The 22,873-nt window shown below is 41.6% G+C and overlaps 1 protein-coding gene across 2 annotated transcripts in view; it reads left to right on the top strand.

The window, feature by feature from the left end:
* UBE3C (ubiquitin protein ligase E3C) overlaps positions 1-22,873 on the top strand; it is a 117,722-nt gene that overhangs the window by 40,478 nt on the left and 54,371 nt on the right. For both annotated transcript variants that reach the window (XM_030854353.2, XM_030854352.2), the window contains exons 7-13: positions 1,859-2,012; positions 2,426-2,646; positions 3,122-3,276; positions 5,900-6,087; positions 13,478-13,564; positions 18,575-18,732; positions 18,885-19,117. In XM_030854353.2, coding sequence (XP_030710213.2) covers positions 1,859-2,012; positions 2,426-2,646; positions 3,122-3,276; positions 5,900-6,087; positions 13,478-13,564; positions 18,575-18,732; positions 18,885-19,117 — 1,196 coding nt within the window. The remainder of the gene's footprint in view (positions 1-1,858; positions 2,013-2,425; positions 2,647-3,121; positions 3,277-5,899; positions 6,088-13,477; positions 13,565-18,574; positions 18,733-18,884; positions 19,118-22,873) is intronic.

Below are 22,873 nucleotides of genomic sequence, written 5' to 3'. Positions count from 1 at the left end.
GGTTGAGAGTCCGCCTGCCGATGCAGGGGACACGGGTTCGAGCCTTGGTCTGGGAAGATCCCACATGCTGTGGAGCAGCTGGGCCCGTGAGCCACAACTACTGAGCCTGTGCTCCGCAACAAGAGAGGCCACGATAGTGAGAGACCCACGCACCACGATGAAGAGGGGCCCCCACTTGCCACAACTTGAGAAAGCCCTTGCACAGAAACGAAGACCCAACACAGAAAAAATAAATAAAATAAATTACTAAAGTCCTACCCCCAACATCTTTAAAAAAAAAAAAAAAGACTAAGCATTCAGTGAGAATTTTTACCCTTCTTGCTTTCAGAAGTGTAAAGATGATAACTAAGAAATACGCGTTATTTTAAAATGTGTCTTGAACTAGGAGATGCTTCAGAATCTTACACAGAAGGTGCTGCTTCCAGTGTCTGTGGTATAGCCATGTTTCATCTTTTTTGATAAATTACTTCCTGACATTACTAGTCTGTAATGTTTTAGCATCGTGTTCATTTACTAGTTCATGTTATTGTGCACTGTATGTTGACTTAACATGGAGCTTTTTAACAATTGCAACTAAACTACTTAGTGCTCTGTTCATGCTGTCAATCTACACATATTTGTGTTAATATATTAATAATACGCTACTTTAAAATTTTTTCTTGATGTATTTACGTCTTTTCAGTTTTATAGCGGAAGAGCTTTCAGGCTTTCTTGTTGCGCCGTCGCTGGTGATCAGTGTGTGTGAGGTTAGAGCTGGGGTGGTGGCGGAGCAGGTCTGGGGACCCGTGCGGAGACTCTCCGTTCAGCGACCGAACGTCGGGTGCAGAACTGGAGGGAGCAAACCAAGCAGGTGGAGAGCGTGTTAGCGTGAGCTTACAGTAACGGGATGCCTGCAGACTACGCCCGAAGATGCTCTTACTGCCGTGCAAGAAGGGGGCACACGCTTCTGTAGGACTGCGTGACCTGAGCTGTTAGTGGCGGCAGAGTTATGTTCACCATACCCCTAGAAAGCCCATCAGCAGCTTTGAAAGGCCATGCCAGGTGTTTCTGCTTCATAGAGGTCGTCTTTAAAACGTGTGAATCCCTCGGTGCCCACATTGTGGTCTCCAGAGGCATCCTTTCCTTTAAAAGGGATTTAAGAGTCCCTGGTCCTGATTGGGAGATGGGAAGGTGAGACTGGGCCATCTTGTCCCATCAGGAAGCAGAGATGCTCACCTGACTGCAGCCCATCAGCAGTACGATGATGATCACGAGTATCAGCAAGGAGAACAGCTGCGACGGGTGCAAGTCTACCCCGGGGTTAAAGTCCTGGGTTCAACGTGATATTGTTTAAAAAACCACAGAACGACTTAATTACTTGAAGGATGCTTAAGAGACATTTAAAAAATCACAATGTATGGGATTTACTTGGATCCTGATGCAGGCAAACTAGTTAAATAAAATTTATAACATGAGTCAATTGGAGACTTGAACACTGATAGGTATTTGTGGTATTGAAGAATTATTACTAATTTATTTTAGCTGTGACGATGGTAGTTTTAAGAAAAATAAAGTCCTTTGATGATATACTGAGATAATTATATCTTGGATTTGCTTCCAAATGAGTGGAGGCATAGATGACTGGCTGTAGTTGATAATTGTTGGTGCTGGGTAGTGGGTACGTGGACTTTATGCATCACTTCAAGCTACATGGGTACCTAAAGGTTTTCTTAATGAAAACTTGAAGAAAAGTTAGCTTGAAGTTGTACCTGTGGAGATTTGTAAAAAGCATTTAAAAATTGACAAGTTTTTTTTCCCCTCCTTATAAGCAAAGGTATGAATTGATACAAATTATAAATATGTTTTTCTTTTCTTTTAGGGTATTATAGATCTCTCTATTTGTTAATTAACAGCAAACTTCCATCAAGTATTGAATATTCTGATTTATCTCGAGTTCCTATAGCAAAAATATTGCTAGAGAATGTTTTAAAACCATTGCACTTTACTTACAACTCCTGTCCAGAAGGTGCAAGGTGAGAATGGAATCAATTTATTGATTTTGTAATTTCACAAGATCGTCTGTATCCAACAATAACTTTGACATAGGATGCCCTGTTAAATATAGACTTGAAAGTCAAATTTTTGCTTTATTAGTGTGACTCAGTTTAAAGAAAAATGTACTTTTTCTGTCTGTCCTGCACCCTAACATAAATTTATAATTCTGATGACCTGGTTATTTTCTTGCTTTCTAGTAGCTATCAAAAGTTAGCAAAAACACGGCCGAGTTTTTTTTATAGGAAAGACACAACATGAAGTTCAGGGTAATCTAGTTGATACTGAAAGCTTAACATTATTAGGAAGGTATTTTGTGACCAGTGATTTGAATCAATGATTTTGTGAACAGTGTGTTTTGGTTTTATTAAAAGCTTCCATTTTTCTTTTTAAGGCAACAAGTTTTCACAGCCTTCACGAAGGAGGTCCTGGCAGCCCCCTTCACGGAGCAGGTCTTCCACTTTGTCATTCCTGCCTTGGCTGACGTGCAGACCGTCTTCCCCTATGAGCCCTTCCTGAATGCACTGTTGTCCATAGAGGGTCCACGCTCCAAGACCAGTGGTGGAGCGCCGTGGCTCTTCTACTTTGTTTTAACTGTTGGTGAAAATTATTTGGGTATGACATGCAAGATGTGTCTTACGCGAACTCACATGGAGGTGGTATTGGCGCGTAAGAGCAGGGGGTGTGGTGGCGGGTGTCCCGTTGTCGAGGTGGCCTCTGGGGTAGGGATTTCTGGAAGGGTGTATTTGCTGAAGGACTGTGGCCTGGGCAGTGTCCCTGGGGAAGGTTTCCAGGCACAATGAAAAAGTCTGCTTTAAATACATATTATAAGGCCACACAGATTAAGAAGAATTTTTGAGTTGAACGGGAGAACTCCTGGGAGTGCGGGGATGTTTTCCCCATTCATGCTAAACTGCTCATGTGCCTATTGTAGAATTTTGGTATCTTCCTCTAGTATATTTTAATGCACACATCTATATAAGTCCTGGTCAGAAATGCCTCCCTGAGTACAGGAAAAATGTGAACCTGAGTTTTCCAGTTTCTTTTTGATCCCTTTTAATTAACGGTTGTAACTGATTGTTTTACAAAGGGACCCTGTCTGAGGAGGGACTGCTAGTGTATTTGAGCGTCCTCCAGACCCTCCTTTCTCGGTTGCCGGTTTCACCTGCCAACACAAGCTGTCAGGATTCAGCCAGTGACTCTGAAGATGAGAGTGGAGAGACAGACACGCAGACAAGTGCTCCAGTAAGCTCCCGGGTCCTGTGCGTCCGAGCCCAGCTTCATGTGACGTCGGAAGTCAAAAGCTTGTGTCCGTCCTTATTTCTAGTTATATAAGTAATACATCAAGACATTCTTATTGTAAAGCCTTCAGCTGTAGAGATAAGGGCCCCTCACCTACACTGCCATCGTGCCCTTCCCCAGAGAGAGCTGTCCTCGTGATTGGACACGAGCTCTTCCATACCTTTTCCTTACGTCTGTACAAGGTTATGTGGAGACACATGGTTTTGTGTTTGGTTTTTTAATGTAAAATAGGTCATCCTGTATATTAGTTCGATCATTACTAGGACATAGTTCCTAGGAGTGAAATGATTGGGTTAAAGGGTTAAGCTGCTGTAGTTCTCAGGAAGCGCACCTACTGTGTGTCAGGCACTGTTCTACTTTTTCTTTTTGTAAAGAATTTTTTAAAAATAACTTTATTGAGATACACTTCACCATAAAATTCACCCTTTTATTTTTATTTTTTAAATATATTTTTATTTTTATCTCTTTATTTTAAAAAATATTGTTTTTTTTTTTTGGCTGCACGGCATGTGGCATCTTAGTTCCCCAACCGGGAATTGAACCTGTGCCCCCTGCAGTGGAAGTGCAGAGTCCTAACCACTGGGATGCCAGGGAAGTTCCAAAATTCACCCTTTTAGAGTAATACACAATCCAGTGACTTTTCGTATAGTAACATAACGGTGCAGCCGTCCCCACTGTCTAATTTTAGAGCATCTTCATCACTCCACAGAGAAACCCCAAATCCATTAACAGTCAGTCCCTTTCCTCCTCCTCCTCAGCCCCTAGAAGAAAAAATAAGGTTCAGTTTCTTCTTACCCTGGCTTGTGAACAGCACACAACATCTTTTGTCAATTTTCGCAAATTTTATAGATGATAAATACTATGATTGGTTTTTAAATTCATTTTACGAACAGTGTCACATATTATCTCCCACTTCTCACCGAGCGTTGTTTACTGTGCATTTTCAAGGAATAAAAAGCTTTATGTCACTTATACGCACAATTTGCCTGCCACTGACGTCTTTTTCTCTTAATTACACAATGGAAATGGCTTGAGGTGTGGCTGTACTAGGTTTTAGATATATATTTTTTTGGTTAGGAAATTTCTCTTTGGTTAATGCCGAGCCGAGTCTAGTCCCAGGAGCCGTACACTTGAGAGTGACTCGTGCTGTGTGGGGTGGGAGCTGGGGGGTTGAGTGAAAGGGCACAGGGCTCCCTTAGCAGAGATGAAAAAGCCATAACAGGAGGTCAGGGGGAAACAGATGAGTGGTTGCCAGGGCTTAGACCAGGACAGGGTTGATTACAAAGAGACAAAACAGAGTTTTGGTGGGTGCTGGAACTCTTGCATCTGTCAAAACTCAGAACTGCACACCAAAAAGTGTGAATTTTATTGTATGGTCAAAAAAAGTGGGATCCTGTAGATGAGATGTAGATAAAACTTCTGTTTTTAGAAGACAGAGAATCTGAAATTTAAATTTTATTTGTACGGGCACACCTCATTTTATTGCACTTCTCAGATGATCCACTTCTTACACATTGAAGGTTTTTGGCGGTTGTTTGTTGGCAGGTGATGGTGAGCATTTCTTAGCAATAAGGCATTTTTAAATTAAGGTGTGTACATTGTTTTTTTAAAAGACGTAATGCTATTGCATTATGTATTTAATAGGCTACGACAGAGTGTAAACATAACTTTCATATGCACTGGGAAACCAGGAAATTCATGTGAATTACTTTATTTCCACGTTTGCTTTATTGCGGTCTGGAACCAAACCTGCAGTATCTCCCAGGTGTGCCCGTACAAAATGCGATTTGTATCTTAAGTGAAGAGATATATATATATATATATTAGATACACCTCTAATACAGTTTTATTTGGTAGATTGTTGTAAGTTACATAAATTATATTCATCCAGGTTTCCAAACAGTACAGTCAGTAACACCCAGTGTTGTATATATAGTCATTTTTATATACTCATATATATGTACATATACGAAAAAAGTATGTATCTTTGGTTAATATCCCAAATAGGTAAACTGCATCGAGTATTAGCTCAGCTTTTAGTCGTTGAGTCAGATATTCTAGGGACGCTAAGCTGTAAAATAACAGGTCTATGTATTTCATTTGATGCTTTTTAAGTTCTTTAATATTCTGACGATTTTGCTTAAACTGTGGTATCTTAGATAATTTAAAATGAAAGTTTTATCAGATGGTAATACATTTTCACACATGTGTGCTTAGTATAATGCAATCTGAAAAATATGAATTAAATTTTTCTTAAATTGTAAGGACTAAACATACTGTCACATTAAAGCACAGACTGAGTGTTCACAGTTCTGTGTTGTCATGCTGGGCAAAATTGGCACCTACCATGGGTAATGACTTAGGGTCTCCAGAGGATTTCAGCTTACTTTCACGGGGGACTTGGTAGAGATATTGATATGTTCGTTGTGATGTGGATAATTTTTAGGTAACGCCTTTCTTATGTTTTCAGTTGAAGGAAAATAAGATTTTACATTATCTTTGTAGTGTTGAGCTGAGTTCTAATAGAACATGGTTAACTCAGACTAACCCATCTGGTGTGTTTTAGGAGGATGGTAGACTGTCAGTACCGTACATAACCGAGGAATGTCTGAAAAAGTTGGATACGAAACAGCAGACCAACACCCTGTTAAACCTGGTCTGGAGGGACTCAGCCAGCGAGGAGGCCTTCACACTGATGGCGGCCATCTGCCATACACTCATGGTGCAGCACCGAGTCATGGTACCCAAGGCCAGGCAAGTCTCCTGGGCGTGGGTGCCTCGGTCCCCGGCGGGCTCTCCTCCCTCTGCTGGCCATGCGCTCCCTCCAGCCAGTGTCATGGAAAATGAACGTTTGTTTGTTTTTCTTTTCTAAACCAGCTAATACTGTTTAAGTCCTTTCCCTGGTCTTTGACATGTTAACCAATCCAGGAAGGTCCTCTTGTGTGCTGTCTGGGGTGAGGGGAGCTTAGTCCTGGCCACCCCTTTAAAGAGTCTGACTCGTGCCTGGATGATAGAACCAACGTATTACTTGTCTCTCTAGGCTTTTTCATAGCACTCTTTTGGTCAGAGTGCCCTTGACAGTTTACTTTGGTACCTGAAAAATTTTTGTTTTTCAAAACTTTGAAATGAACTTTTGAGACGGACAAGAAACATAGGAATTTAAATGTGGCTGATGAATGTGACAGTAACCTTAAACTATTGATATTTTTTCCCTCTATTTTGAGTGATAGTTGAGCAGTTTCCTAGAATTTAACAGAACAATGCTCAGAGGAGCGCAGTGAGCCCGAGTGTAGTGGTTCCACTAGGAACTGAGGGGCCACCCTCTGTGATGCGCGTGGGTGCCTGAGTCCTGTGCGACCAGACAGAGCCCCTCTGTTTGTAAAATGCTATCCCGTAACATGAAAAGAGCTGTTTCTTTTGCTAGGAAAGCGTTCTTTGAAACGGGCTGTATGCAGGGAGCGCATCACCTGCAGCTGCCTTGTAAACACTAAGGCAGCCGACTAATGAGGTGCTGTCCGCGCTCGCTGGTGTTTATTAGCGTCGGACGCAGCAAGATGCCGGGAAACTGCAAGCCCGGGGTTAGGCGATTAGCTCTCTGGGGGCTAATTGCGTCAGAGCAGGATGTGAGATCTGAGGATCTTGCAGCTGAACTAGGCCCCTTGCTTTTATTGGAGCACAAAGTCCATTGCTCTGGGTGGTAATGACTGGGTTTGATGCGTCGCTGCCCTGGCCTGGGGTTTACCGGTGAACCGCTTCCACAAGGTGTTTAATGGTAAAGGAGCTTTATATGTAGCCTTGATTTTATGAGTACAGCACCTATTTCCTCTAAGAAAGTACTCCAGGAATTTTATTTATGGCCTAAATATATTAGGTTTTGAGTATTTAGAATGTTTTTCATAGCTCATCAAAGAGCAAATAGGCTTATTTTAACTTGTAGATTTTAACTACTTGCAACTTTTTTTAAGGTGTTTAAAAGATGATTAGTAAATTCCTAGGCTGATAGCTCACTCTCAACTCTTCCCAGGCTCATATTAGTCCCTCTTATTTTCAGGGTTGGAATTTGAGGTTTTAATTTCTGTTTAACATTGATTGTCAGGATGTATAAAGGAATTTGGAGGCCCTTCCTACATTGATATGGAAAGATTTCTAAGATATATGTTTAAGTAAAAAAAAGGAAGATATAGAGCAGTGAATATCTCCTGTGTCTGAAAGGTGGAAAAAGTAAGAATGTGTATTTGCATAAAGAAACTTGGAAGCGTTCACAAGAAATTCATAGAAGCGATTACTCACACGTCTGGTTCCGCTGGGGAGGTTGAGGGAGGAGGAGAGGATGGACTTTGAACCATGTACTTTTTAATATGGTTTGAGCTTTGGATTATGTGAATTATTTTAATTTTTAAAAATTAAGCAATGGACTGCCGTCTCCTTTTATGAAAGAAAATTTGTAAATCTTACCATTGAACTTGGAAATCTGAATAAATTTTTGGATTAAAAATTCATATTCACTAATTTTAAATATGAATAAATATTAACTGGTTGTATTGTGGGAGGGGAGAAAAAGGCAGGCACTGTCCCAGTATCTAGAGAACTAAGCCTAGAAAGTGGGATATTTAAGTAGACCCTTGAGGACAGCCTGTGGGCAGGCGCTCAGCTTTACCCCTGGCTGACTCGGAATCAGGCTTAGCGGGCAGGGCTCTGGTGTTGTGTTGGGCGGATCCGTGCTGTTAGGAAGTGTTGCCCACGCTGGACGAGGGCCTCACTCGCTGCGCGCTGCCGCCCGGTCCCCTGGGGCCTCCCGCTGCTGCCGGGGCCCCTGCGCCCGTCTGCCCCTCGTCCTCGTCCCTCTGCTTGAAACCCTTTTGCTTAAGCCACGGGATTCTCGAGAATTTCCTTGTCGTCACAGGCTTCTCCTTCTCAGTGCTTTCTGTGGCTTCTTCTTTGTCTCTGTTACAGTGTTTCCTAACCCTTAGACTTCTCTTCCTGTTCAGTTCCTCAGTTCCTTTCTGCTCAGAGGATTCTCTGGGTGATCTCGTCCACACAGGCGGCTTCACCTGCTTCCCGGAGCTCCAGACTCCCATGCAGCCACTGATTAGCAGGGGCCGTCCTCACGCTCCTTTCCTGCTGCCTGAAATTGAATTCCGCGTCTTTCCCCTAACCCTGGGGGCCACGCTGGGCCTGCAGTGTCACTTTAAATTAACTAGAATTACATAAAGGTACAAACCCAGTTCCTCAGTCACACCAGCCACATTTCAAGTGCCCAGTAGGCATGTGTGGCCCGTGGCTGCCACGTTGGGTAGCACAGTGTGGACCAGTTCCACCATCACAGAAAGTTCTGGTGGACAGCGTTGCCTGCGAGTTTAGGCTCTCTCCGTAGTTCCCTGTATGCATTGTCACCGTGGTATGTGAGTGCTGCGTACTTTGTGTTGTGTTGCCAGACTGAATTGTCAGAAATGTAACCCACGTTATTTCACCCTCTTGCTTGAATCCCTTTGGCTCAGGACAGCACTCGCATCTCCTTGCCTGGTGCTGTGCAGCGCCCTCTCCTAATCCAGTGTTTGGTTACCCCTCTGACTCCGTTTCCAGCCATAAAATTAGGGCTTTTTGCCCCAGCCACGCTTCATTACTTCCGTTTTCTTGCTATTTTTTATGCCTCCAAGGTATTTCATGCCTCTCTCCTTTTGCCTGTGCTGGTGTCTGTCCAGAGTGCCTCTGCCCTCCTCCTTGTCTTTTCTTGGCTGAATTGTCGCTTAGAGTCATGCACAGGTGATCATCTTTCAGAAACCCTCCTGAGTTTATATCCTGAGATTTCGCCTGTAATTACAGCTTCTAGTGAAATTTTCATTTTACGGTAGGTACTCCCTTAAAAGTTGATTTTAAGGAGTTTGGGTTTACACTTCAGGTGGGTGGATGAGCTATTCTTTGGGGCTTGGCTCTTCTGTTTCATTAACATCTAGAGACTTTGAAATGGAATTTTAAAGGTAGTGTTTTAAGGATCGGAAAGGTTGGTGTTACAATTTTCCTCTAGTTCTCTTGTTCATACCTCATATGGTAAGCCATCAGAATCAGTTTTATTGTATCAGGTGCTTGATTTTTCTACCAAAAATTAATAGAATGAGCCAGCTTAATTGTGTCTTGTGTTATTAATCATTGTGATTTGGACAGTTGTGTGCCCTGGGAGCGTATAGCCGCTTCCTCATCTGTTTTCTAAGCACTATTAAGTAAATGTGAAAATGAGTACCCCCTTACCTCTTTGTTTGTAAGTTCATATCTTCAATCATTTGAGATAGAATGATTGTGCAAATGACTTCAGCGGAGAAAAATGCAAATTTGTGTTACATGGGTATTCCAGGAGTACTACATACTGTTCATGTTTTTGTAAACAAATTTTTATAGTATTTTAGAAAAAATACTGAGAATGTACCTACAGAGAAACTATTATTATTTTTGCCTAGGGTTTCATGCTTGCTTTTATTATCAGTGATATTTTTGGTATAAACAATAGATTTAAGCAGCTATTGCTATAATTTGCATTCTTAGGAAAGTCAGATAAAATTTGTGAGCTTTTTGACATTTCAACACAATGACTTTATTATTGCCTATCTTGAAATCATATAGATTATAAATGAATTGGCAGTAGTTATTGTTAGAGGCATCAAATTAATAAAGCAGGCCTGCTTTAGTCAAATTTAGGAATATAATTTGTAGTGAGTTTTGAAACTTCTAAGAATTTTCTAAACTTTTGAGGATGACAGTCCACAGGAAATACGAGTGAACTTGGAAAAAACATTATATACACACAGGCTGTTTAAAAGTTTTTTCAAGTTTTCTTGAAAGAAGTAAAAGGGAAGGATATCAAGGAGGCATCTAAGGTGGCGAATGCTGCTTCCTCCCATTTTAGTTTAAACTAATATGAGGGAAGGTACGTTTTTTGAATCGGTTCATCTTAAAATTAAAGAAAATTAATTATCAGGGGAAAGGGAACTGTCTGTTTACCCTGGTCGTGGTTTCAGCACTGGGATGTTAGTTTAACACAGCTGTATGTCTGAAGCTTGTCTTCTGCTCTTAATTCCTAGTTTGTGAAGAAAATATGCTTTAGGTTGCTTCAAGCTGAAATACGCCTTAAAATTTTTATTATCAGTAAGGCAATTCGGAGCTTACTTTTAGTCTTGCGTTATTCACAGGTGAAATTTATATGTGTATTTTAATATTGCTTTTGCCAAAAAAGTGATACTTTCAGCAGGAAAACACAAAGTATCACATTTGCACTGTGTGCGGCAAGAGCAGAATGGTCTTTGGGTGGGTGACTTGTCATATTTCTCTTACGTGTGACACCTTTACATACAGAGGAAGTCTCTGAGAAAGCCTTGCTGTCATGACCTTTACTGCCTGTGTGTGAGCGGGAGTCTTCCACTGTGTTCTCTTTAATAACTTGAATAGTCCTTTACTAATTAACTCATAGGGTTGTCTCAGCTAAATAAAGCTTAATGGGTAATTTTTAATATATTCCAGTATATGTAAAGAATACTTCACTTCCTTACCTTTTAGCAGTAAAGTCCCAAATAACCTTTATTAATTTATAAAAGCTTTAATAATTTGTTTTATTATTGCCTATTGAGTGATTAATTTAGGAACTGTAGTTGTTTCAAAATTAACTAGAAAAAAATTAACTTGAAATATAACTTATGAAACGTGTAGCCATTAGAATAATGTTTCAGAGCTGTGTATGTGTATTCATGTGGAAAGATGTTAGTTACATTGTACGTGAAAAACTGTCTTGTAGGAGAATGTATTGGGAGAACCCATTTTTGTTTACATCTGTCCACCGTGTCTGGATGGTTTATTCCAAGGTATTAACTGATTATTTTTGGGAAGATGGGATGAAATGTTGCTAAAGATCTTTTCCCTGTGTTGTTGTTGTTAAAGAAAAAAGAGCAAAGGAAACACCTACTTACAGTACGTTGTTCCTCAGACCTCTGAGGTGCCAAGTGTTAGTATATTTATATTCAACACAAATTTAAGAAATCGTGTCAGTAAAATTATACTAGATAGTACCCTCTTTTAAAAGACCTTAATTTCTTAATTAAAGAGAAAGAAGGCAAGCAGATACTACCTTCTAGAATTCCTTCATGTTGAATGTTCATGTTTTTTATAGCTTTGTTTTTATTCTGTTTTCCATGGTTTATTTAATTGATCTCCTATGATTTATTGTGTTCTTACCATTTTTTGTTACTCCAATAATTTTTGTTTTAATTTCTCAACCTAATGAATTAGTATAGTGTTGTTACCATCTATGAAGTATGTACTTGTGACAAACATAACTCACTTTTGTAGAATCCTCATATTTTTAAGCTGGAAAAGACCTTAGGATTGATGTAGCACAATCCCCTCGTTTTCTCATAAAAACAGGTTGCTTTTGGTCTACATGACACTTGAAGAGTGGTTGGGCTAAATGATCTAATAGATTCTTTCTAGCCTAAGATTCATGATTCTAGGTAAATTTCACATATTCTTTTATGCTTCCACTATTTTTTAAATGATTATGCTTTTAATGCCATTTGAACATCTCAAAATGCACCACACTGAAATTGGATTGGATTTTTAAAAACCAGTACTCCATAATCACTGTTGTAGACCAGAAATTGCTAATGCTGAAGAACGTATCTGGTGTTTTTGATGGAATGCAGGAAAATAAGCAATTAAATTCGAGACTTTTAAATTGAAGAGTGACTTATTTATCTAAACCCTATTCCTTTCTCTTCCACTATGGGCATTTAAATTAATACACTTTTTGCAAAATTTAGTCTATTAAAATATTTTGTATTATACTCAGTACAGTTTACAGTAACTGTGGTAATTAACTCCATAGAGAATCGGGATACACACTGCATAGTGCTTTTATTTAGTCAGATCGTCCAGCTACTATTAATGGCCATTTCTCAGGAAAGGACCTGGGGGTGGTCTCAGGAGACCCCAGGGCTGGTGGTCGCGCTGTTGAGGAGACAGAGGCGCTCTCTCCTAGCTCCTCAGGAGCCTGGGGGCTGCTACGTGACAACTTTGGGGGTCAGACATCCCATAAAAAGTAGATAGGACTAGATGATACATGGGTATTAAAAACACGGGATCCTGTCCTCAGAACACTTTCATCTTCAGGTTTGCATTCCAGGATCGTTCCTTGTGCATTCTCTAATACCACAGTGAAAGCTTCTGTGCTCTTTAGTCCTGCTCGCTAACCAGCTTTGTCTTTGCCCTTCTACCTTCTTGTTCTTCTGAGATGGTTCTAAAGTAAGATCACATCCCTTTCTTAAAACCGTATTTTCCTACCATCCTAAACCTTTTTTACTGTGATGTAGTCTCATAAGTTTGAAATTTGATTTTTGACTCCTGCCCTTCTAAAATTACACTAGATAGTACCCTCTTTAAAAAAGAGTGTAAAAATGTTTTACACAGGTTTTTTCTCCTGATTATAACTTTGTGACTAAAAATTATATCCTATTACAAAAATGCAGTATACTAAGTAAAGCTAGTTTAAAGTTAAACTTGGTTACCCACAAAGTTCCTTAGCCTTTTTAATCAATTTGATATTATACAGGAGGGGTCTTTAAAGCCTTTAAAATATATTTTTAGATTTAAATTAGTTTTGAGATATTAGTTAACATTAAAAAACACATTTTTATGTGTTTGTTTTAAAGGGGGGATGTTAAAATCAGTTAAATATTAAAATATTTTTAAATTATTTAATATAAAGATTATTAAAATATTTCTAAAATTTTAATGTGTCTTGGTAGTAATAATACATAATATTGTGATGTAGTAATGTGTTGTGATACGTACTCAGAGGGGCAGCAAACTCAGCTTGTGCTTGAAAACGGCCCATCCGGTTCTCTTTGGGGTTGGTCTCATAGGCACAGCTCAGGGCCAGCTTAGCTCCGTAACAGTAGACAGTGGCTCTCACAGTTGGGGTGCACGGACTAGTTCTCATTTGTACTCCTTAAGCAGCCTGCTGTAGGAAGGAAGTGATTTGTGGTGTTAATACAGATATTTTCTAAATTGTACATTATCTTCAGTTTATAGCTTTCTTCTTTTTGAAGAAATATATTGAATGAATATTTGCTAACTCTTTCTTATTTCCCCTGTTCCTTTTTAGGCTTCTCTACAGTTTAGCCTTCAATGCCAGGTTTCTGAGACACCTTTGGTTTCTCATATCTTCTATGACAACACGGATGATCACAGGGTATGTGTTATACAGACTTAGAAATTGAGCTTAAGGACATGGAAAGTGGCGATCTAATAAAAAGCACTGTAAGAAGGTATTTTTAAGTACTGCTTATACTTAGCTTATTTCATATTAGAAGAAAAATTCTAGATGGTCTCAGTTTCACAAAGTGAAAAAATTAATGCCTAAATTTACAGTTGTTTATCTGTGTATATTATTAAGAGTATGGCTTTATCTGAGGGTAAATCTGTTTTAAAAATCCTAGTCGGGACTTCCCTGATGGCCAGTGGTTAAGACTCCTCTGCGGGTGGCGTGGGTTCAATCCCTGATTGGGAGCTACGATACCGTGTGTTGCGTGGCACAGCCAAAAAAAAACGAAAACAAAACTAGTCATGTTTTGAAAATCAGAAACTTGAAATTTCTTTGCTTCATATGTCTTTTCCCTGCTTTTGATAGTGAAAATATAGATTTGAAGCAAATTTACCACCAATACAAACATTAAAACATATAAAGTATTGTAGAAATTGGTTTCTAAACCTTTTTGTTGAAATAATTCGATTTTTTATGTGAATCGTGTAACTTGAAAGCTAAAATCTTTAATATACATATTTATTGAATGCATAATATGTAGAGAATTTAATATTCAAAAATCCTTCACGGTAAATGGACGGAGGCCATTACCATGATGAATTTCTCCTGTCTGGGGTCTGAGCCAGTCCTTCTGTACTGTAGTGTGAAAAGAAGTGTGTGACTCAGTTCACTGGAGACTCAGCTTCTAAAGTGCCCTTGCACGCGGTGGAGATCACAGCCAGCACCGTATTGCCTGCAGCCGTGAACCAGCCTGTCCTGGGAAGGAAAGCACTTCTTTGTTTTAGGGCCAGCCTTTGGAAAGAAGAGGGTTTCCGTTTTTTTAATATATGTATGTGTGTGTATATATATATATATATACACACACACACACACACACATAAAAATATTATTTACTTATTTATTTATTTTTGGCTGCGTTGGGTCTTCGTTGCTGTGTGTGGGCTTTCTCTAGTTGTGGCGAGCGGGAGCTACCCTTCGTTGCAGTGCGCAGGCTTCTCATCGCTGTGGCTTCTCTTGTTGCAGAGCATGGACTCTAGGCACACGGGCTCAGTAGTTGTGGCGCATGGGGGCTCCGCAGCATGTGGGATCTTCCCAGACCAGGGCTCGAACCCGTGTCCCCTGCATCGGCAGGCAGATTCTTAACCACTGCGCCAGCAGGGAAGTTCTCCTTTCCTCTTTCAAACAAATTTTATATTCTTTTGAGACAAGAAACAGAAAGCCTTACTGGTGGGTGAGTTTGGGGTGTCCAGCATTTCACTGTGCATCCACCTGCAATCTCCCTTGGTCTGTGACACAGTACACATGTGGTGCTCTTTGGGTCTCAAGCTTGTCACTGTGGTGTGTGGAGGACGATATGGTCCCGTTGCAGCACCTTCGGGTGGGTCCCAGCCAGCTCTGTGCCAAAGGAGCCCAGGTCCAGTCCTCTTCCCACTGCTAGAGGAAGGGCAGGGTGCTCACAGCGTAACTTTGAGTTACTTTCATGTTTTTTTCATGTAATTTTAATGCATCTTACATGACTGAAAGGAGTCTTGAATGACAGCACGGGAGCTGATGCAACGCAGAAGGGTGGAGCCATGTCTCTCGTCTCAACAGTGAGCGGCAGCAGTAGAGAGGAGAGAGAGATAACTGAAGGTCTAGAAAGTATCTTTATATCCTGTGATTTTCAAATTAAGATGTAAGGTTTCTAGGGGTGTGTGTGTGTGTGTGTGTGTGTGTGTGTGTGTGTGTGTGTGTATTTCAAACACTTATGACTATGCCCGCCTTGACATTCATGAATGACAGCTTTGTTTAGGGCAAAAAAAGATTGGGGATCACTGGAACGGGAAATTATCCTTGATCTCCAAGTGTCTCAGCTTAGCAGCAGCGGTCCCGCCCGGGCTCTGCCTGATGATTGCCTGTTTGTCTATGGCATTTGCCTCCTGGTGAGGAGATGGAGTCATGGCGTGTGAAAAAAAAATGAGATAGTATTGATTATATTAAATTACTAATATTATAAGTTAGTGAAGGTATACAAATTTTTAAAAACTCATTATTTCTTAAAAGCTCATTTGAGAATGAATTTCTTTGTGATTTAATTTATTAAAATAAGGTCCCCCTCAAGAAGCTTACAGTGTATTAACACATTCCTAATGTGTATCTGATCATATTTATTATTGGAATAAAATTAAGATGAAATGCGTGATTTTCCTGAAAATGGCGTGAAGCGTAACTTGAAGATATCAGTGGTTTCCTAGCGGGACTTACGCAGCTGGGGCTCCTGAGCTTCAGGGAGCGTAAGGCTCTTGAGAGGAGCGTGTCGAAGTGTAGACTTCTCGGCCCCAGCCCTGGGGCTTGGCTTCGGGGCCTGGGTTAGAAGCCCGGAGCTGTGGCCCCTCGGTGATGGGGATGCAGGTAAAGCTGAAGGAGAGTCTGGGCAGCTGGTTTCTGTTTTCTGATAGGCCTCCTTTACCAAAACCTAACCTGAGGGTGTTTTGCCCTGCCACGGGCCTGCGTGGTGAGGCTGGTGTGGTTCGGTTATTGTCTTTAACTCACTAGGGCCTGTTTTGAGAATATCCTGCCCATTCCTTTTCACATTGGCTCCAGTGGTTAGTAGTACTTACAGTGGCCCTCTTAAAGCCTTTCAAGGCAAGAATGCATTCACTAGAAGCTTCTAGAGATGACGAGAAGCTCTTTCACTTCAGGGGGAGGGGGGCAGTTGCCCGGCCCCCTGTGGAAACCCCTGTTCTGAGGGTGTGTACAGAGGTGAGCGTTTGTCCGAGGTCTCGTCGGTGCCCCTAAGCCAGCCAACTCTCTGCGTCACGAATCGGTGTCTTTCCTTTCATTACAGTAAATTGCGGACTTTTTATTTGCACAGAAGTCTTTGACCTGTGTTGAGAGGAGTATCTGAGTCAGTGTTGATGGCAGGAGCAGTCAGCAGAATCAGGAGGCATGTTTCATTCCAGTCCCAGCTGGGTGAGGCCCCAGGCCCCAGCTGACCCTTCTTGCCGGTCGCGCTTCCTGCCATTGGCGTGAACGTGGTTGCTTCCTTCTGCTTACCTCACAGGGGGTTAAAGAGAACAAATAAACTAATGTTGCATAAGTGCCCTAATCTTTTTTTTTTTTTTTTGCGGTACGCGGGCCCCTCTCTGTTGTGGCCTCTCCCGTTGCGGAGCACAGGCTCCGGACGCGCAGGCTCAGCGGCCATGGCTCACGGGCCCAGCCGCTCCGCGGCATGTGGGATCTTCCCGGACCGGGGCACGAACCCGTGTCCCTTGCATCGGCAGGCGGACTCTCAACCACTGCGCCACTAGGGAAGCCCAGCCCTAATCTTTTCTTAGGGAAGCAGTGTAAGAGTTTTATGCGTCCTGACATATACGTGCATAACTGACGCCGATGCTGAATTTAGACCCGAGGACTATTGACGGGTCGCAGCTGAGAGCGGCTTTGTTGTCCCCTTAGATTCAGGAAGTACTTTCTCCACATTGCAGCTGCTTAACTCCACCTGTGCCATGTCCCCCTAAATAGTGTTTGTTTGTCAGTATTATCCACTGTTTTTGTACTTCTGCTGTTAGTGACAAGGGAACTAAAAGATACAAACTATTAGTTTTACCAGTATCAGCAAAACAAATGACCTTACCCTTTTGTTCTGCTGTGTGGATGGCACAGGGCTAGGCTTGGTGGGGGCGACCTGGGGAAGATGGGGGCTTCTGTCCTCTTGGGACTTGGCCACTGCTGTGCGATGCCCCAGGCACACAGCCTTTTTCTGTGGTCCCCAAGTTGGCGAGGGGGGAAGACGGCGTGCTTGTCCCTCTGTGTCTGCCCTCACTGCACTTTTACTTTGCATGGATGGCTTTCTCTCAGCGTGGGACACAGGCCCGAGTGTGCTGCTCCTTGGCGGGAGCTGCACCCAGGCTGCACAGCCGGGCCCTGCGCTCCAGCCCCGGTGGTGGCATGCTGTCCCCTGAACTGTGCCCCGTGGACACCCTAGAGCTCCACGTGGCTCATCCGAGCTGACCAAAACCCCCAGTGAGGACAGCGCCTCAGGCAGGCCTCACCTCCTGCTCTGCTCGCCCATGTGACTTGGGGCAGTGGTGGGCCGGCCCCTGGGGAATTTGCGGCCGTGACTCCTCATCACATGTCGCCTCCTAGATAACTGGTTTGGGGAAAATTGATGTTCGAGGTGCAGGTGCGGATGGAGGAAGATGAGAGATCGATCTTGCCCACAAGGTCTGTGAACCCAGGACCGCCCGGACATACTGGAGAGGCCGCGGGGCTTTATCGCTGGGGAGGAGCTCACGGGGAGCCTCTGGGAGCTGAGTGTTCAGCGAGAGAAGGAAACGCATTTAACCAGGAGGGAGAAGTAAACGTGATAGCTGGCAGCTCTTGGGAGGGGAAAGAGACCAGCTCGCTTTAGAGCTGCGCCAGGCGGTCTCGGGACTCCTCGTAACAGTTACGGGGCTGGTAGGTGGAAACAAGGCCCAGTATCTAAAGGGGAGACAACCTGAAGGTTCTAATTTGGGCTCAACATTTAACTGTTTTGAATGTTCCTAAATGTAAGTGGCTGGATAAATTTTTCATGAGACCAGACCCATCTGCCTTTGTAGAGGGGAAAGGGCGTGGTTTTCAGCATAAAAGTAAAGTGTGTGTCTTTAAGAGTGGCGTTACTTACTCTCTGTTCTTCCGGTGAACCTTGGGACCACTGGTTCGCTCTCAAATTACTAAGCTTATCCAGTTGAAGATAGTAGCAGGAACATTAATAAAGAGTGGTGGCTTGGTGTCCTGTTCTTTAATTTATGTTATTTGTTAACCTGTATTGTTAGAATGACTTTGCCTCCCCTGGAAGTAGTTTAGTTGCTAATGTAAACGTTATTTTCCCTGATTATATTTGTCTGATGTCATGTCTTAATTTGTTCCCAAACTAAATCATTGTGTTTTTTTCCTCCTTTTTCCCAATTCTAGGTCTATGGTACCATTGCTTCAGGTGATATCAAGGGGTTCTCCTATGTCTTTTGAAGATTCTAGTAGAATCATCCCACTCTTTTACCTTTTCAGCTCCTTGTTTAGTCATTCACTGATTTCCATACATGATAATGAATTCTTCGGTGATCCCATAGAAGGTAAGAATTTTGAGGAATTGGTTTGTTGCTGGCCTCATGGCCTGTCCATTTTCATAGGTGATAGAAAAGTTTTAAGCCTTTTAAGTCTTTCAGTGTGTTAAGAAATGAAAAAGAAACCCAAATGTGATAGAAACTTGGTTTATGTTTTCCAGTTGTAGGTCAGAGACAATCATCAATGATGCCTTTCACTTTAGAAGAGCTGATAATGCTGTCTCGGTGCCTTCGAGATGCATGCTTAGGGATCATCAAGTTGGCTTATCCAGAAACAAAACCAGAAGTTCGAGAAGAATATATTATAGCCTTTCAGAGTATTGGCGTTACCACTAATTCTGAAATGCAGCAGTGTATACAGATGGAGCAGAAACGGTGGATCCAGCTGTTTAAGGTAACGAGTGTATGAAGAGCTTTGCTTACTGAGGTGAAATGATGTGCAGGTCTTTAGAAGAACAGAAATAAGGTTTGTTTCAGGCACAACTGTTAGTTTGAAAAACTTTGAAGAAAAGTCATTTTCATTTTCCATTTGCCTCCTTCTAAAGCCTTGTTTCTACATTGTTACATGTATCTTTTATAAATCGCCCCAGGTACTTCCAATGACAAGGTGATGTATAGTTAAAATTTTTTTAATGTTTTCAGTTTTATTTTTCACTAAAAAATCTCTTACAGATTTTATGTATTTAATCTTCTAAGAAATTGAGTAACAAAGGTAGAATAAGATCATTAACTTGATGCAAGTTGAATATAAATTATTTTAAAATATCTTCATTTTTAACCATGCAGAAAGAGAAGTTATGAGTTACTGTGGCTGGAATGTTGGCAGGAAACCACCACCACTGAGAATAGAACTACTGGGGCAGAAAAAAAGAAAAGAAAAAGGGTGCTTGACTTCCCATGAAATTTCTGCAGCAAACACATCTAGTCAGCTAAAATCGCTCATTAAAGGAGTGAGAGCAGAAGAAATGCATTTTCCAAATTGAATGCTAGATTTACAGTCCGTTTAATACTAGCGACCTCTCGCACGCTAATGTTCAGTTCGAGTCATCAGCTGTCCCTTTAGGTCTTTTATCACTGCTTTTGTCAAGCTATCTATTTAATTGAAAGAAGTTAATTGAATGAAAATGATCAACTAAGCTTGTATTAATATTGCTAATGGAACTTTCTTCTTGGCCATGTTTGGAGAAAGATGTCAAGCTAGACTTTAGGAAGGGCCCATTAATGCTTGCACTTAACCTGATGGGCTAATTACGGACTGCTTATTCATCCTAGGAGCACACGATAGGCTCTGTCCAGCCCATTCTGCCCGATTTTACAACACATTTCACTTATGAGCACGAGCATTAGTAGCAGTGAGAGTAACTGATAATGTTTTGATTGCACTGAATACAGTGCTAATGCATCCCTGAATTTATAATTTGTACAGATTGATGTAATATATGTTTGCACAATTTATTTTAATTACCTATCTCTGTATTTCTAAGTAAACTTTTAGGGTCACTTGTTGAGCCCTTTAATATATCCTTGCTTAAAGACTGACACTTCTGCATCTTTTCTAAGTTAAAAATAAGCTATATTGCCCATTTAAAACTTGTAATTCTTATGTAAGCTTTTCCTGGATAGGGGTATTAATGGTAGCATGTATGTTTTTCTTTTAAGTATTTAATTAAACTCTGGGATCTTTGTTAGTAAAACTTTCCATTATGTATGTTATCAGGTTTTGTGTACAGTATCAGATAATTTCATTATTTTATAGCACCTATACAGAATTTCATAATTTTCATGACAGGCTTATCTTTAGGACCCAGAAATGTCTGAATTTAATAATGCTGTATAGGGCTTCCCTGGTGGCGCAGTGGTTGAGAGTCCGCCTGCCGATGCAGGGGACACGGGTTCGTGCCCCGGTCCGGGAAGATCCCACATGCCGTGGAGTGGCTAGGCCCCTGCACCATGGCCGCTGAGCCTGTGCGTCCAGAGCCTGTGCTCCGCAACGGGAGAAGCCACAGCGGTGAGAGGCCCGCGTACTGGAAAAATAATAATAATAATGCTGTATAAGGTGTTTTTTCCCTGGTCCTATTTTATTTTGCTTAACCATTAAATGAAAATTTTGTAGTGAATTTTTTCTTATGACTCATTACTACTTTATTAAGGATTGAGGGGTTTTTGTGGTTGGTTTTTTTTTTTTTTTTTTTTTTTTAAAGAATTAGGGTAAAAATTCACCTTTTTTGGAACAGGATTGTTTTAGGTTTGAAATTGAGTTGTTATAAAGATCTTCTGAGTTTAGAACAGACTTATTTGAAGACAAGTTTCTGAATGAGATTCCTGTTCTTTGAAAAAGATTTTTTTCTTTGTACTGCCTGCTATTGAGCTGAGCCCAGAAAACGAAACAAAACAAAATCAAGGCAAGTCTTTGAAAGGATTCAGCTGCTATTAGTTTTTCTTTTAAGAAAAAATTATCCTTAATATGAAATAATAAGAATTTAACCCTCAGTGGTTGCTATGTTTCAGACAATATTCTAAGGGCTTTACATATATTAGTTCATGTAAAGCAGTAATTCTGTGAGGAGGATACTATGATTATCCCCATTTTGCAGATGAGGTCACATAGCTGGTAGATGATGGAGGCAGCATGTGAACTCAGCTGTTCCTCTCCACTGTCCCTCTGAAAAGTACGAAAATAAACGTTTAGCATTTTATGTATATTTCAGTGTCAGATTTTAGCTGAAGGATTCAAGGTAGAATCAACCAAAGAAAGTAGTAGCATTTGGCCAGTGACTTCCTGCCTTCTGGTGATTCTGCCAGAGCTGCACATGATGAGAGCCGACTCCTTCAACCACCAAAACCACTTTCGTTTTTCAGCCTCCTGATGGCCCCTCTCAGACTGATTTCTGAGAGAGGCCCTGGGGGCTGGTCACAGAACACAGACTTTTAAGTGGATGGAGTCGTCTTTCTTGTCACTGTAAGAATTGAGGTCAGTCTCCAAGCCCTGCATTGACTCGGCGAGAACAGTTTATGCGTTTATCAAATTTATAAACTCCTCTTGAGGTGTAATTTACAGCTATAATCGCTTTAGCCCTGTGAGGCGATGGGAGCCCCTGTTGGATTTGCCTTCTGTGTGCAGCTGCCAAGCTGAACTGGAGCCGCCTGAGAGAAGGGACTGGGAGGGAGGCCTCACACCTGCCTTGCCTGCGTGCGCCGGACAGACGGACACACAGGGCTGCAGTACGACGGAGTTTCGCTTTCCTGGTGGTTGGTTTGCATTTTTCAGTTTTGAAAAGACTCTTTAAAAGAGTAAACCGTAAAAAAAAAAAAAAAAAAGAGTAAACCGTGAAAGCCACAGCAATGCCTCGTTGGAACGGAAACGTGCTGCTGTTAACCGTCGGTGTTGGCCAGTGAGGCGAACCCAGGCTCCCTCGGAGGTGGCAGAGCTGCCCCGTGTCCTTCTCTGTGTTTGACTTCAAGAAATAATTTTGTAGTGTTTTAAACATGCTGCAGAATACTTTGACTTTTAAAATACACCAACTTTAACAAATAGTCATGTTGACAGCAGGAATCCTTACACTTAATGACTTTTATAGGCCAGGGTGTCGTTACTGTCAGTATTTAAACACCCACTGTGTTTATCTGAGAACATTGGCTGCACCCTGTGCTGGGGAGTCATAAATGAAGTCGGACAGAGTCCCTGTTCTTTGAGTATCACTATATAATGAAAAAGAGAAACTTTCAACTGATGATGTTGAGCGAGAACAAAGCTAAGAGTACGCAGGATGGAAAAAAGAACGGCTAAAGTCATTCTAAACTTTGGATTACACTAGGAAAATCGTCATTCTGGCCTTTTATGAGATGATAATCTTAAGAGCTGGTACTTTACTGGTTTTTCTTGTATTTCTTTTTTTTTTTTTTTTTTTTTCCGGTATGCGGGCCTCTCACTGCTGCGGCCTCTCCCGTTGCGGAGCACAGGCTCCGGACGCGCAGGCTCAGCGGCCATGGCTCACGGGCCCAGCCGCTCCATGGCACGTGGAATCTTCCCGGACCGGGGCATGAACCCGTGTCCCCTGCATTGGCAGGCGGACTCTCAACCACTGTGCCACCAGGGAAGCCCGTATTTCATTTTTTAAAAACATTTATTTATTTATTTTTGGCTGCGTTG

Source organism: Globicephala melas, chromosome 9 (genome assembly GCF_963455315.2).
Source record: "Globicephala melas chromosome 9, mGloMel1.2, whole genome shotgun sequence".
Taxonomy (NCBI): Eukaryota; Metazoa; Chordata; class Mammalia; order Artiodactyla; family Delphinidae; genus Globicephala; species Globicephala melas.
This window is presented reverse-complemented; position numbering and strand designations above follow the sequence as displayed.